This window comes from Tursiops truncatus, chromosome 2, assembly GCF_011762595.2.
Source record: "Tursiops truncatus isolate mTurTru1 chromosome 2, mTurTru1.mat.Y, whole genome shotgun sequence".
In the NCBI taxonomy this organism is placed as follows: Eukaryota; Metazoa; Chordata; class Mammalia; order Artiodactyla; family Delphinidae; genus Tursiops; species Tursiops truncatus.
The window spans coordinates 75362579-75376987 of record NC_047035.1 but is presented as its reverse complement, the minus strand read 5'-3'; the positions used below and the strand labels follow the sequence as shown (position 1 = coordinate 75376987).

General features: G+C 43.7%; 1 protein-coding gene across 7 annotated transcripts in view; it reads right to left on the bottom strand.

Moving 5' to 3' along the window:
* The window catches only part of CHD8 (chromodomain helicase DNA binding protein 8), a 56640-nt gene that overhangs the window by 35933 nt on the left and 6298 nt on the right, over nt 1–14409 (bottom strand). For 4 of the 7 annotated variants that reach the window (XR_012330032.1, XM_019935137.3, XM_019935141.3 and 1 more), the window contains exons 2-3: nt 1748–2805; nt 482–853 (exon numbers count right to left, since the gene is read on the bottom strand). Coding sequence is in view for 6 of the 7 variants with exons in the window: in XM_019935137.3 (XP_019790696.1) it covers nt 482–853; nt 1748–2590 (1215 nt within the window). In the remaining variant the exon portion in view is untranslated. Of the gene's footprint in view, nt 1–481; nt 854–1747; nt 2806–8693; nt 8801–14409 lie in introns of those variants that run through there. The other 3 variants (XM_019935138.3, XM_073800663.1, XM_019935142.3) reach the window with 3 other exon arrangements.

Here is a 14409-nt window from a genome sequence, read left to right as displayed (position 1 = left end):
ATGCTCCTAATGTCAATACTCATCTCCATAATTCCAGAAAATTTTCAAACAATACAACCAACACTGGTCTCTAGGCTAAAGGTAAAAAAATTCAAATTCTACTCTTGGCCTACCTTCATCTCCCTGGGGGTGAGAGGAAGGACAATCACTTGGCCTCTTTAAGGCTATTTCTTTATGTTTCAAATGAGAGGATATTTCCAGTCATTTTCATTTCACAAGAACATTAAGAAAAGATTGTAAATGAAACGGTTCAAAGACAAATACCAGACAAATCATCTCTGATCCCAAACCCAATAATAACCCTCAAATCTTTTCATGATGTAATTACAACAAGGTTTCCATGGGTGAAGGAACTAAAAGTCTGCATGTCACTTCAGAGGTATGAACCTAGACTGGCCCCACGTTCAACAGTGAGTGACTGCCGAGGGGAACAGCCCGGGACTAAGGGATGTGCTTCCCTTCTTCACTATGGAAGTCTCACCTGGGGCTGCAGCACCACCTTGAGCGGTACTGAAAGTCTCTGTCCCGGGCCCTGCCCTGGTCCCATTATCTGAGCCTGCTGCACAGAGGAAAGAGCCACTGGCTGGGCTGAGGATGGCTGCTGGGGCTGTGGCTGCGACGACGGAGGCTGCGGTACAATCTGGATCTTCTGCTGTGGCGGCTGCACCTGCAGCTGGATAGTCACTACTTTGGCCGGCTGCCCCTGGGCATTCTTGGCTTGCGTCAGGGCTGCCAGCTGGTTGCCCTGTAACACTATCTTGCCTGGCAGACTCCCCAGCACGACGTGCCGGTGTCCTTGGGGACCTCCAGACTGTGGCTGCTGGAGGACCAGCGTGATGCGTTTCGATTCACCCTAGAGTGAAGAAAGGAAATTGCAAGAGAGGTAGAACATTAAAGAATGGCAGACCCCTTAACGTTTACGCCAGTTTTCCTCATCCTAGAGTTACAACAGCTGAGGGTCAGAAAGCACAGTATAATTCCTTCTGTTCATCCTCCTGTCTTTCCTGATAAGATCTTTTCTATGTAACCTCTGCCCAGCGGGTATCAAGCCTGTTCTTGAAAAACTGTTGGGAGGCTCGCTCTATTTCTATGGCAGTCATTCCATTTTCTGGAAATCTATTAGAACAAAAGTCTATACTGAACTGAAATCCACCTCCTTATAGCTTCTCTCCACCAATGCTACTTATCTTAATATTGTCTTCCCCTCCCCCCAAACTCTTCTGGCCCTTGATTCAGAGACTAGAGCCTCTATTTTCTTATACTAGAAACTAGCCTTTTCACTGGGCAAAGTCAGAGGAGGACAATCTTAGTAATAAGAACAGGGGAGAGATACACATAGCTTCCGTAAGTCTTGCAAAAAATAAATGTAGTTTTCCAAAAATGATTCTTGTTCCCATTGCATCCTATATTACTCATATAACTTTATATCATACATTATTATGAGTTCTTGTTTAAGGTCTGTTTTTCCTGGCAGACTGTGAGCTCTGTAAGGACAGGGACTGTGTCTATCTTGTTCAGCACCAGCTAGGCACAGTGTGAATATGTAGTAAGAGCTCAAAAAAATACATTAACACTAACTGCTTCCACCCAGTAAGTGATAAATACAATGCTGTCAATACTAACTGATAAAAAGTAAAGATGGAATTTAAACAGGATTTCCTAGAGACAGCTCTCCTGTGCTTGCTCTCACACAGTTGCTGGGCCCTCTACTAAACCAAAATTCACCTCCCCCTTTCACTCAAGTCACCTGGGTAGGTGTAGAGGTCAGTGTAACTGCAGGCTTCAGTGGGGGCCCTGTGGCCCCAGGGTTTCCAGCAGGAGCTGAACCCTTAACTGGCTGTAGGACCAGCTGCTTTACTGGTCGGCTGGGCTGGACAATGCGCTGAACAGTAGCCTGGTTCCCAGGGACCTTGGCGGCCAACACTGTATTACCAGAGACAATGGAAACACCAGGTCGAAGGGGAGTGCCGGTTAGCACTTTGGTAAAAGTGACTTTTCCACCATTGGCTGTGCCAGCCACGAGGGGCTGAGCTGTGCTGGTGATACCTTGGGCCTGAATTTGTGCCACATGGGCACCAGTGACTGAGGAGCTGGGTGGGGCCTTAAGGATAACAATCTTAGGGGCTGACTGAGGTGGCTGCCCTCCAGCACTACTGGAGGGAACAGCTGTGGCAGAGACACCCATGAAAGGATTCCCTTGGCTCAGGATCTCCTGGCTCTTGGAGACCTGCAAAAGTCCTGACGTTGGCGTCGGTGTCTGTAAGACAGGTGGGGCTGGCTGCTCTTGGCTGACGGGCTGAGTGGTATAATCATGCAAGGTTAAAGATTCTGGAGCTGGAGCTGTCGATTCTTTGGGAAGTTCTGTGGGGGCTGTTTCCTCTGGTGGGGGGACCAAGTCACTTGCTGATGAATTCCCCACATCACCACCTCCACCATCCTGGTTCATCTGATCCAAGGAGTCCAGAGAGCTTGGCAGTCCAAGGGCTTCCTCAATAGGGTCTTGTGTAACCTGATTGAAGCTGTCATCAGTAAGAGAGTCCAGGCCAAATAAATTTGGGTCATCAAACAGATCCATGATGGGGTCTGCCATCTTGGGAAAGCAATGGGGGTTACTTCCCCAAGGTTTAGGGAGGGAAGGGGAGGGGGGGTAATGGCTCTCCCCTCCCCTCCCCTATTAAGAAAAAAATGTACACAATGGAAGAGGACTACTCTTCAGGTAAAGAGGCAAGAAACAAGTGCATGTCAGATTGTCCTGACCTTCATGGAGCAAGATGGCTAGGTCTTCAGAGGAAGATGGTGGAACTCCTGTTGTAGGAAGACAAATGACAAATAAGCAAAGTAGGTGACCTCAGGGAAAATTTCTAGCCTTAATATCAAATAGCATCAAAATAATAAGAGAAGAGGGAAATGTGAGGTAATCTGAGGACAGAGACACAGCGGAAAGAACATCCACATTTCTGCTTTAAAACTAAAACTAAAAAAGAAAAAAAGAAACAATTCAACGCCCTTTTGGGGCTCTTACACACTTTGAAGCTTCTGTCTGTCAAGATCATTCAGCTATCTCTGTCCATTTCTTTTAATAATTATCATTCTTAGGTAGAGATCAGGAAATTTAACATTCATTCACCTTCTATTTCAGGTTCGTAAGTTGACAGAACTTAACAATATACCAGCAATACTTCAGTGAATATAGCTAAAGCCTTCTGGATATACTGTATTTTGTAAGTTTCCCTTGTATTTTAGATACTTTTACTTACTACTGGCAAAAATAACCACCTTTAACCAAGCTTATAGTATAATCTTACCCAGGAAGTTTCACAAACTTCATTCTACCTAACCTATCAATGAATCGATACGTAGTGTTTCTGTTATGACGTCCCCTCCCCACTTTCTCATATTTAAGATCAAAAACTTCCTTTGCAAGAGATTCAAAGAATTCTACAATTTCATTCTAGTTTATATTCCCAACTTTCAGTCTCATCACTTCCTATGCTCTCATCACTTCCCATATATACCCTACATTCCAGTCCAACTAGAAAATACAGTTCCCTTAATGACATTCCTATCTGCATGACTTTGCCTATTATGCTGTAGTTTCTTCCTGGAACATCCCCACCATGCTCCTCCCAAACTTCTCTTCCAGCTAAAATTTCTGACACCCTCAAAGGTCTTCTACTCCACAAGGTGAGCCCTGAACCTCCATAAAGTGAGCAATTTTTGATGACTTGGTCCGTTCACCTTCTTTAAATATCCACAGTGTTGTCTGCACCTTATTTAAAGCACTTATATTTAATATTTTATTAAAATGGTAAGTTTCTTGTCCATTTCCTCTGAAGGCCCAAAAGGTTCTTTTGTGCAAATTATAAAAAGCTGCCTACTCAAGATACTTGTTTGCCATCTGCTGGAAAACTGTCATACTAAACATATTATCTATGATGATAGTGAACACCTGCAATGCACACCTTGCACAACCCTGCATGGTGGCCCAGCTCCTCTTTCCCCGAGAAAGAAGAGTTTCTGAATGGTGGGGACCATGTCTTATTCATCTGTGGATCCCTAAAGAACCAGAAGAATATCACATACACAATAGCTACTCAAAAAAAATTTAATGAATTAAAGTATTTGCTTGCAGTGTCTGGAATGAACCATTCAGTCCTTAGAGAAACTAACTGTTATTCCCTGATTCCAAGATGAGACAGCAGAATACTTCCTATCTTGAAAAACTGTCCTACAAATAACTGAAATTATGTTTACTAAATCCACATCTGGGGCTTTAAGTTCATAAAATGCTGGGAAAAGGAAAAACTAAGACAAGGAATTATAAGTACATCACCACCTAACTAAACTACATGAAAGTGTAGTATCTGCTCTTTGTATATGATATCAATATTTGTCAATCCAGAAAAGCCTTGCTTGATAACACCACTTCTCCTAACTTCTAGAAGATATCAGAGGAGAAATTTGTCAGTGACACAGTACAGACTTGACTGAAGAAGGCTCTTCCACACAACCCCCAAACTTTTTTTCCCCTTTCCTTAACCCATTCCAGTTATCCTTGTAAAACAATATAATGTGGGTAAGTAGCCCAGAAAATCAGACATAGATAAGAGACTCATCAGTAGTTGGCACATCAGTCAAAATTACAAAGCATACATGGCATCTCCACCAATGTTAAACAAGATCTTCCTAGCTTCAGTAATTGTATACCCTTCACATCTCAACCAGGGTCCGTATCACTTCCCACTCCTGGTTAAACTATTCCACTAGCTCATTCCAGCCTCTCCTATCTAACACCTGCCCCAAAGTAACTCAAAATGGTGATCTGAAGAGTTATGGATAGGACTTCCCTGGTGGCACAGCGGTTAAGAATCCGCCTGCCAATGCAGGAGACACGGGTGCGAGCCCTGGTCCGGGAAGATTCCACATGCTGCGGAGCAACTAAGCCCATGTGCCACAATTACTGAGCCTGTGCTCTAGAGCCCGTGAGCCACAACCACTGAGCCCGTGTGCCACAACTATTGAAGCCCACACACCTAGAGCCCGTGCTCCGCAACAAGAGAAGCCACCGCAATGAAGAGTAGCCCCCGCTCGCCACAACTAGAGAAGAGCCTGCATGCAGCAACGAAGACCCAATGCAGCCATAAATAAATAAATAATTTTTTAAAGTTATGGGTATTTCTTAATTTAATGAAAATCTACTCAATAATTTTATCGATTTTCTCAACACTACCATCAGCTGTTTTCTAGTTATGCCCTACTTTGCCACCTATTATCTTTCACTTCCTATTCACTGTCAGAGAAGTTACACTAAATATCTAACAGTTAAATGTCACAAAAAAACTACAGTGAGGGCTTCCCTGGTGGCGCAGTGGTTGAGAGTCCACCTGCCGATGCAGGGGACACGGGTTCGTGCCCCAGTCCGGGAGGATCCTACATGCCGCGGAGCGGCTGGGTCCGTGAGCCATGGCCGCTGCGCCTGCGCGTCCGGAGCCTGTGCTCCGCAACGGGAGAGGCCACAACAGTGAGAAGCCTGCGTACCGCAAAAAAATAAAAACTAAAAATATAAAAACTACAGTGAAAGTTTGCACTAACTAAAAGTTTATGCTGATAATAGTTTATAACCTGCCTTTTCTTCCATGGGTTATTTTGTCCTTTCCAGGACTCCTTGCTATTTATTCACCCAAATGCTCTTCCTTCCCTCCCTCCACAACAGCCCAACGTCAGAGAGAGAGAGAGAGAGAGATCTCATTTTTTAATGGGAGAAACGAGGCTAATAGCTTCTGAAATATTTCCTTACTTCCATATGACTCAAGTATAAGTTTTTAAAGGTCAATGCACTTATCATTTATCTCCCTTCCCAATTTTTGGACCAAATTTCTGCTTCTCCTGGGTCAGTCGGGGCCCAATAATTTAAAAACCACAGCATCAAGTCACACTACTTCTCAGTCCCATCCCATCAACTCACCTCTACTGACCTAATTCATCTTGTACAATTTTTTTAATCCTAGTCTCCAGCTTCTTTTTTAACTCATATCTTTAAGTTGTCCTTGACTCTCAAAAGAATAAACCTTCTCCAAACATATCTCCAACTTTCTTCACCCCTCCTTCTGTTCCTACTTATGGGTTATCCTGGCTATACCCATGTCTGGCCTACTCTACCAAGTTCATCTACCCCATGGTAGATGAGCTTGGTAGAATTCTCTTTCCATGGTTCAAACCCTGGTAATAAAAATAAACAGATGTTGGACTTCCCTGGTGGCACAATGGTTAAGAATCCCCCTGCCAATGTAGGGGACACGGGTTCGAGCCCTGGTCCGGGAAGATACCACATGCCACGGAACAACTGAGCCGGTGCGCCACAACTACTGAGTCTGCACTCTAGAGACCGTGAGCCACAACTACTGAAGCCCGTGTGCCTAAAGCTTGTGCTCCGGAACAAGAGAAGCCACCTCAACGTGAAGTAGTCCCTGCTCACTGCAACTACAGAAAGCCTGTGTGCAGCAACGAAGACCCAATGCAGCCAAATATAAATAAATAAATAAATTTATTAAATAAATAGATGTTAAGCACTCAAATATACCAAACCCTTAATATATCCCTAAGTAAAGCAACTGCCTAGATAAAGAAATCATAGCAAACTTTAATCATATTGAGAATGAAAGGCCAGTCTTCATCTACCACTGCCCCAAAGAGGAACATATGTATATGCTCAAAAGGAAAGACAGAGAGCTTGATGGTTGCACTTAATCACTTTCCATAATTCCAAACTAATGAGTAGACTAACGACAGAAAATCTTGGGGGGGAGGGAGGGAGAGGGGGAGAAGTAGTACTAACTAGTAAGTTAAGGTTAAAATCCAAGGCCACCCATCTAAAACTTCCAAATAACAAGCCAGAGCAATTCTTTATATAAAGCCCTTCATCTCATCGTCTTCTTTAAGGAGAAACTACTCCCTTCCCTTGAAATAAATATAAACTGATTTTTTTTGCAGCTTTATCATCTTTAATGTAGTTCTTATGGGTTTTCTTAGAAACCTAGAGTCCCAACTCTCCTGTTCTTATTTTAACGTGTCTCCCTACCCTCGCCCATTTCAATAACAACTTGTGGGTCCAATCATAAAAGACTTAGTTTTAATTCTACTCTATACTTTTCCATCTCAATCTCCCCATACCTTTCAACAAAGCAGTGATTCTCAACTGGGAGATGGAAGGTATGCAAAGTTTGAAAATGTGCATTCGGTGTTATAATTTTATATTTGTCAAATGGAAAAGGAAAACATCTCATTGTTTAGGTTATTTATATTCAATAAAACTGGACAACATGGGTAGGGGTGGGGGGCAGAAAAAGAAGTATGCCTGGTTTGGAAGGATTATCGACATCTCTGTGATGGGGTAAGATTTCTTATGGTCTCTCAAAAGGGAGTTTATCATATTATTTATGACGGATGAGAAACACTGCAACAGAAATTAGTCCAGCTGTCTAAGACATAAAATTATATAAACTGAACTACAGACATCCATTCTCCCTTACAGATTTCTCTGTACTATCCATCCTCTTAGAAGATAACAGATGAATGCCATATTGACAAAAACTGATCTTTTCTGGGGGGTTAATATGCACTTTTAGAAAGTAGCAGCCATGCCCACTTAACCTCTAACTGCTCAAAGAACAAACTATTTTACTTCAAAGTATTAATCTTGTTATTGGAAACTATCCTTTCAAGAAGATCAGCATAGGCAGGCAGGCAGACATAAACACGATATGGAAACAAGATGGGTAGAAGCAGTCTGAAGAAACCCCTTGAAAATAAAATAAATCAGAAGGCTTAAAATGAAACTCACCAACATAATTTTAAAAGAGGAGGATTTAAAAACTGTATCATGGAGACATTTGTGAAACCCAAAGGGTCTCAAATCTTATAAAGAAATGGGAAATAAACATCCAAGGTGAACAGAATCACAATTTAGGGTCAGCAAAGGATCAGGATGGAGGGACACAGACCATAAGAAATAGAGCTATTAACTTGGAGCCACTCAGGAGATTCTCCTCACGAAGGTCGAGATCCTAGGCCATTTTCTCTATCTTCACCATTCTCAATTCCAAATGTGTGGCTACTCTGTTTTTGTTTTCCCAATTACAGAAAAAAGCACTCAAACCTCAATCAGGAGTATGGACATTTGGGGCAAACATGGCTGGTAAAGTGAGTCCTTCTGAATAAACAGGGAAAGCAAAATAGGCAACTATGAATGCTAAAAGCATGTTCGTATGTTCAAGGGGTAAAGGAGAAACTACAGAAATTATATGTACTCATGTGGAAGGGAAGGGGCAAGGTAAGGAAGTGCGGGGTTGACGGAGAGGGAGACGCGACTGGGGGCGGGGGTGGCGGGGACCCGGGTACAGTACCTGCTCATACTGCCAGGGCTGGTGCCAGTAAGGCCCACACAGCAGAGGAGGGCGATGTCGGGCAACTGGAGCCCCCAAAATGGAGGTGAGGTACATGCTCTTGAGGGAGTGAGCTAGCGGGGTGCCCTCCAGGGTGGGGATGGCCAAGACGGGAAGATGCGGGGTGGGGGGGTGTGGATGCCCGGGTGGGAGCAATGTGAGGGTGGAAGCTACAGGCGGGAAGGCCCGACTAGCCCTTAAGTAGAAAAAGAGCTGTGCCTCACCCCAGCAAGGTAAGAGAGGTGCCTTTACCTGCAGCGGCCGTGGGGGGCCGGTTCGCCCCTCTCGCTGTCTCTCCAGCACCAGTTCCCCCTCCTCCAGCGCAGCCTAACTTCATGCTCCTGCCCGCCCCGCGTCTTCATTGGCTAAACTTCACTGCCACTCACCACAGGGGCAAACACGCAAAACAGCGCAGTGGGCGGGACTAGGCAGAGCTTCCCCCTCCCCCGCCACCGCGGGGTTAGGTTGAGAGCGCACGGAGAGGCCTATCCGGTTTCCAGGGCCGAAGCGAAGCCTGCAGCTTGCTTGAAAAAAAAAAAGGAGCCTGGCCAGCAGAACCGTCTCAAGCTGCGGGAAACTAGTCCTGGCGATTAAATTCCCCCACCACCTACACTGTTTTCTGCACACGAAAGAGCGTAAACTCGGGAGGGAGGGTTCCACACTAGGCCAACTCCGCCTCCCTCTGAATCCCCTGCCTTCTAGCAGCACTGTCAACTCCTCTGCTGTAGTGACTGCACCTTCTCCCACGACCCATTAAAAGGGGCCAAATCTTCCGTCCATCATGGGAGTGAGTCAGCCCAATTGCTGGAACATGGGGCCTTTTACTCTTAAAAGATAAAGCGCTCTCTCTGCCACAAGCCAAACTGCATTCTTGATAGCAATGAAAAACAGCCATGAGACGTATAGAGGAAACTCTTAAGTAGCTCTGAAGTTCAGTCTTGCTAAAGTGTAAATCACAAAGAAGAAATCAGAGGGAGATAAGATTGAAGGTATAGGTAAGGGCCAGACCCTTCAAGGAAAGAGCCTTGAACGCCATGTTAAAGCATTTTCTTCTAGTGGATGAGGAGCCACTGAAACATGGAACGACATAATCAGAAATGCATTTTAGTTGGCTAACTCTGGCTGTTTGATAGAGAATAGATTTGGGGGCTGATGTAACAGAGGACACAGAAGTAGTCAGGGGGCTGCTGTGGTAGTCCAGAAAAGAGTTGTATTGTGGATGCTTGCTGATTTTTTTTCCTGCTTCCCCCTTCCTATATTGGGAGAATAGCACAAGGTTAAAAGTCTTCAATGGAAGAGTGGATCTTAATCCCCACTATAGAGCTGGGATGGGTGGGTGGGGGTACTGAAATGAGGGGCAGAGTCCCATCTCCTCTTCCTGTCGGAGAAGAAGTACGCACATGACCTAGCCTAGTCTAAGTGGACACTGCTGTGGAAAACCTTGACTTTTCAGTGGTAATACAAAGATCCAGAACCAACCAGTTAGACAATACTCAGCAATGTCAGACGCTGGAATTCTGCAGCATCATAGACTGTTCAGTGCTATGATCCTGGCCACGTTCTCCATGTTTCCAACTTCCCTTGGTTTCAGATCATTTTCTAAATCAGATTCTCTAGCATTCCCACTGATTTTGTGAGCCACACAATATCCTTCGAATATGTTCCCCTTCTGCTTAAGTTAGCCAAAAGATGATTTCTGTTGTTTGCAACCAACAAGATGATTAGAGCCTGAATCATAGCAATGTGGTTCAAAAGGTAATGATAGGAAGGCAAGGCCAGAGCGGAATAATACTTAGGGGATAAAAATTGGTAAAACCTAGAGTTTACAGGGAAAGATGAGTTCAGCCATGTTTAGTCTGAGTTACCTATAGCATGTTAAGTAGTGATATTCAATAAAAGGTTGGATTATAAATATAAAAGTTGCCTTGGTGACAGAGTTATCAGTATCAAAATAGTAGTTTTAAGAGTGGAGATTACCCAGGTAATTACTCTGGGTAATCAGAGCTAGTATATGAAACACTGCACCAATACTGTTGGGGAGACAACAGAGAATGTGAGGGGTCTGTGAAGAACTGGATGTCCATTCCAAAGAGAGCAGCTGCTATTCAGCTCTAGTTAAGTGTTGCCATATGGAAACACACATCCAAGATTGAAAGAGAACTTCAGGTTTTTCAAAAGCCAGAAATACAGAGTTTTACGTAAATCTTCTGGGTTTTAAATGCAGACAACTAATTTTTTTTAATGTTTTAAACACTATGCGTTAGAAAAAACACTTAGCTGAAAACCCCCAAATTTGAGATTTTCGGTGTAGGGTGAAAAAAGCTAAAGAGGAACCCAAGAGAACATCAGGATTTAAGAATCAGAATAAGCCACACCTACTAAGCAGGTAGAGAAGGCAAAGCTAGAGAAGCAGAGAGTGCAATATCACCGAAGCAAAGACAGTAGAGTATTGCTGAGGGAAAGAGCGATCAATTGCATTGAACAAAGCAAAAATGTCCAATAATATAAGAACTTTAAAATGTCCATTGGATTTAATGCATCTCTACTTTTCACTGTCAAGCTAAGAGTAACCAGTCCCATATGAGCTTTCATAGTACTTTTGTTAAGTACTCTTTGGGGATAATTATCTTCTACGTCGTATTTTAGTTATATTTGTATGTGGAGGTATGATGAGCTTAAAGTCAGAGGGATCTGGGTTCAAATTTCTGTCCCACTAAGTAAATAAACCTTTCTGAGTCTAGTTCATTCCTCTGTACATAGGGGGCTCAAATTACAGGGCCATTAGTGAGGATTAATGAAACATCTCGCACACTTCTTGGTATGTAACCACTATTTCTAGGAGGTACTCAACGAATGTTGCTGGATAGACTATTTAGAAAAAACTTTTTCCCAGTGTCTCTACCTACCTTGGAGATGCTAGGCAGCCTTAGAGGGAATCACCACCCACATGAATGGCCTTCAAAATAATTCATTAATTTCAGCAGGCTAATATCTATTGAGTTTGAATATGCACTGTAGCCCTTGCTTCCTCTACATTAAATCTAATTTACAGCAAACAGGAATAACTATATTTATTTTTATTTTTTTTGCGGTACGCGGGCCTGTCACTGTTGCAGCCTCTCCCGTTGCGGAGCACAGGCTCTGGACACGCAGGCTCAGCGGCCATGGCTCACGGGCCCAGCCGCTCCGCGGCATGTGGGATTTTCCCGGACCGGGGCACGAACCCGCGTCCCCTGCATCGGCAGGCGGACTCTCAACCACTGTGCCACCAGGGAAGCCCCAAGAATAACTATACTTTAGATTCTAGCGTCTAAAGATCATGTTCAACTAACCGGCTTCAGTCAGCCTAACCTGCTATAGATGTTCTAAGTCACTAGCATCCAACTTTGAGTCGTGAGAGACCTAAATTAAAACTCTCAGGGCGCCAAGGAAGGGTCATAAAGATTTCAGAAACACCCCTGCCGCCCAAACACTTTTTTCGAACGGCTTCCAGGACACCACACTTTTCTGATTTTCATTCTACCTCTCTGGCCAATTCTCCTTTGCTATTCTTCTCCTCTACCAGCCTTTAATTGTTGAAGTTCACCAAGCTTTGGTCCTAGGCCTTCTTTTTTTTTCATTCTATACTTTCTTTTCAAGAATGTGTAATTCACGTACAAGGTCTCAACTCATTATTTTCTTCAACAAACTATCTATACACTTACGTCTCTCATTTATATCTCTGGGCAAGACGTCTGAACTCCAGGCCTGTTTATTCACTTGCTTACCCAATAGCTCTTCCTGGTAGTCTCTCCAGTCTCCCTGGCTGACCCACTCGTCCAACTCTCCCCGTAAGAGGCTTATTACCTCAAGGAGACTGATTCCTTGGTAGTCTCCTCCATCCACACCACCACGCGCGCACACACACAGAGGATAATCATCCTCCAGCATCTCCTATTCAGTCATGACTGTAGAGACCAGAAACTCTCTTCCTTACTACCCCTATCCAATATTTTAAAATCCTACCTTTACCTCCTAAACATCCCTCAAATCCATCCACTTCTGCCCCTACTACCATTCTGGATCAATTTACCATCCTCACTTCCCTGGACTATTGCAATCGCCTTCTAACTGGTTCCCCATCGATTTTGCCTATTTAATTCTTACTTATCCTTCAAAGCTCATTTCAACATCGTCATTTCAAAGAAAAGCTTTCCCTGAGCTCCCAGACAAAAAACAGCCAAACTTGTTGAATGTACATTACGTACCTGGCCCTCTTCTAAACAATGAAAATGCATCAGCAGTTTCAATTTTCTTAAACTTGAAATAACTATATTTTACAGATGAGGAAACTGAGGCACAGAAAGATAAGCAATTTGCCCAACATTCCACGGCTAATGAAAAGTGGTGCCAGATTCAAATTTAGGCAATGTGGCTTCTGAAGTCACATTCTTTTTTTTTTTTTTTGCGGTACGCGGGCCTCTCACTGTTGTGGCCTCTCCCGTTGTGGAGCACAGGCTCTGGACGCACAGGCTCAGCAGCCATGGCTCACGGGCCCAGCCGCTCCGCGGCATGTGGGATCTTCCCGGACCGGGGCACGAACCCGTATCCCCTGCATCGGCAGGCGGACTCTCAACCACTGCGCCACCAGGGAAGCCCTGAAGTCACACTCTTAACCACCCAACTATACTATGGTGTAGACTACATGCCCCTATTACAAATTCTCTTGTAACATCCATAATTTCTCTTTTGTAGTAGCCTGAATAACATTATATAATTCATTGTTTGATATCCATCCTCCCCCACCCCCATATTAGAATGCAAGTTGCACAAGGGCAAGGCCTGTGTATGACTTATTACAATATTTCCTTGGCTTATCAGGTGGTAAAAGGCACTCAGTGTACTTCTGTGAAGGAATGCATTTTCAACTTCCAGCCAAAGGTGTGTGGTAGTGGGGCTGTGGAGGGGTAATGCGGAACTATCTGACCAAAACCAAGGGCTTCTCCAGACTGCTGAGATAGTAAACAGGCAGTGGCACATTTCCTACCAGAAACATTCAGAAGAGGCATCACAACATCGTAAGCATCTTCACTTTTTAGGACCTGTAGCAGACACAGCTTTCAGGTATAGTAAAAGAAGCTGCATCCAATACACATAAAAGACTAATTTCTATAGTGTGGTAATTACTATTGAAAGCAATGAAATTTCAGTTATCTCCTTTAGGCTTGGGACCATAAAGCCTCAGTGGTGACCAATTTGAAACTATGGCAAGAAGTGAATGGATGAAACCATACCCATATGACTCAAAAATAGGGCATGGATTCATTCTTAAGTCAGCCTCATTGTAGATTTTTTTCCAGTAAAACTCTGGAGTTTTGGTCTAAGTCTGAAGACAGAATGTAAGAACCTAATTTTTAACGATCACTGGGGTCAAGTTAGACTGGATCTGGAGAAGTTCCTCTTCACTGGCACATGTTCACCAAGGTGAAAATAATAGTCTAGGTTCTAGATGAGGAATATCTAACTGGATTAATATATCTACCTTGTGTGACACCACTTTTGGACATCCAGCGTAAATAATGATATACATAATTTTTTTTTACTGAGGTAATACTGGTTTATAATGTTACATAAATTTCATGTGTACAACATTATTTTTCTACTTCTGTATACACTACAGCGTGCTCACCACCACAAAGTTACTTTCCATCCATTGCCATACAGTTGATCCCCTTTGCCCATTTTGCCCTCCCGCCATAATATATATATTTTAGGTAAGAGTCCTGTTCCTCTTTATGCTCTCCCACACCACCCTCGCATGCCCTACTTTAATTGCGCCAAGTATACATATATTTTTTCAGCCTAACAGAAAAATATAAATATTTACTTACTTTTTTTTGGGGGGGGGGGCCACGCTGCATGGCTTGCACAATGTTCCCCGACCAGGGATTGAACCTGGGCCGCAGCAGTGAAAACCGGGAATCCTAAC